The following is a 1,580-nucleotide window of genomic DNA, read 5'->3' on the forward strand; positions in this document are numbered from 1 at the left end:
CAAGAATAAAACCTATTTTTATGCATAGCATTAAAAATTAAGGGTCACTAAAAAATGTCACTCACCAGTGTTGTTCATTTCTTGAATGGAAAGGATGCACGTCGATCTTTCATGTAAATGTAGCTGCTATTAAAGCATCTACTTGATTCTTTTTTTTTTTTCCGTCTTGTTCCCTCACAATGAAAACCAACCTAGCTTGCTGCGACTACCATTCGCCAAAACTGTACACGTTTATTACATCTTGACGTATGTCATTGCAATATTTTAATTGGATGACTTCAGCTTGGGGCCACAAGAGAGCAGGTTTAGACATGTGCACCATGATTTCAGCAGTTCATCACTTAAACAAACGCTGATGGGCTGGACCCAAGGTGCGTCAAGAGGGATTAGGCTACTTGTTGGCATTCTGTGGGCAAAGCCTTTGGATTATGCATACATGGTTATAATGAAATCGTCTTGGTAGCATAATTGGTCTTTTTAGAGGATTATTATTCTTGACAAAATATTCTTTATAGATTATTATTCTATAAAGACCGATTTTTTTCCCACGTAATTATTTTAAACCAGCATAGAGCTCCACAGCGACATCTGGTGGGGCCAAATGCAAAGACATCACTGCATATATGTATATGTGGCTTGCCACTCAGCATTTCATGTCCTACAAAACGTTTTCCTTTGCAAATTTGCTCTAGATATAAACAATTTCTATTAGAAAGGCTGTACTAGAACAGTCATCAGTCATACTGGTACAGTGTGAGCCTAGCAGTTGAGTTTATTTTTACCTTTTACTACAATGAAGTGTAACATTTCTCAGTTGTTTGTGTGTCTGAGGATTTTTTTTTTTTTATGAAGGTGAGGAACATCACACTTCAGAAATGTGTACTTTGTAAAAAAATAAGTCTTTTGTGGATTAAATTGCAAAGTACAAGATAACTTTATCTACTTTTAAGAAAACATAAACAGAGTTTTATATGAATCAAACCAGTTTCACCTTGTGAACTGTCACACTGAGGTGACAGCTGGTGCTATGATCTTACGTAAACTTTGAATTGGTGGCCATGAGTGTCTTCAGTGCATCCAGCAGGGTCCCTTTGGAAGCCACCTCAGTGGCGTAGGTCAATGTAACGGCACCATCTACAGTGTCCTCCACCACCACGCTAACGGGAACTGGTTTGCTGTCTACATGGTGATGACAAAGAACAACGGGTATTGATAATACTGAAAATCGCACCAAATAACGTTTACTGAATTGTTCTGAAGCCTACCTTCAGTCAGAGTCCCAGGAAGCAGCAGCAGCAGCATCAGGGCTGCAGAGAGGAGAGCAGGCATCGTCATAGCTGTTGAACTGTCGACTTCGCCGAGGCAACTGGACGCTGTACTTGCACCACCTGTGTTTTAATGTAATCGTCACTGTTTACATTCTGGGCTGGACAGAACTGTGTTGATATTAGTTTAATAAAACTGATAATGCTTTCCATTTAAACGTCATCTCGAGTTCTTAAAATCATGTTTGTACTGATAATTCTTTTTTAAACTTCTTTTATTCAGATTTCTCAAGTGCAAATATAGTATACAGTACA

The 1,580-nt window shown here is 38.5% G+C and overlaps 1 protein-coding gene across 1 annotated transcript in view; it reads right to left on the minus strand.

Annotated features, from left to right (window-relative positions):
* The window catches only part of LOC103366635 (gastric intrinsic factor-like), an 8,251-nt gene extending 6,903 nt beyond the window's left edge, over positions 1–1,348 (minus strand). The window contains exons 1-2 of the mRNA XM_008294407.1: positions 1,266–1,348; positions 1,038–1,179 (exon numbers count right to left, since the gene is read on the minus strand). Coding sequence (XP_008292629.1) covers positions 1,038–1,179; positions 1,266–1,335 — 212 coding nt within the window. The 5' untranslated portion in view covers positions 1,336–1,348. The remainder of the gene's footprint in view (positions 1–1,037; positions 1,180–1,265) is intronic.
* Positions 1,349–1,580: the final 232 nt, after the last annotated feature.

The sequence above is a fragment of the Stegastes partitus genome, unplaced genomic scaffold, assembly GCF_000690725.1.
Source record: "Stegastes partitus isolate 25-593 unplaced genomic scaffold, Stegastes_partitus-1.0.2 Scaffold961, whole genome shotgun sequence".
Classification (NCBI taxonomy): domain Eukaryota; kingdom Metazoa; phylum Chordata; class Actinopteri; family Pomacentridae; genus Stegastes; species Stegastes partitus.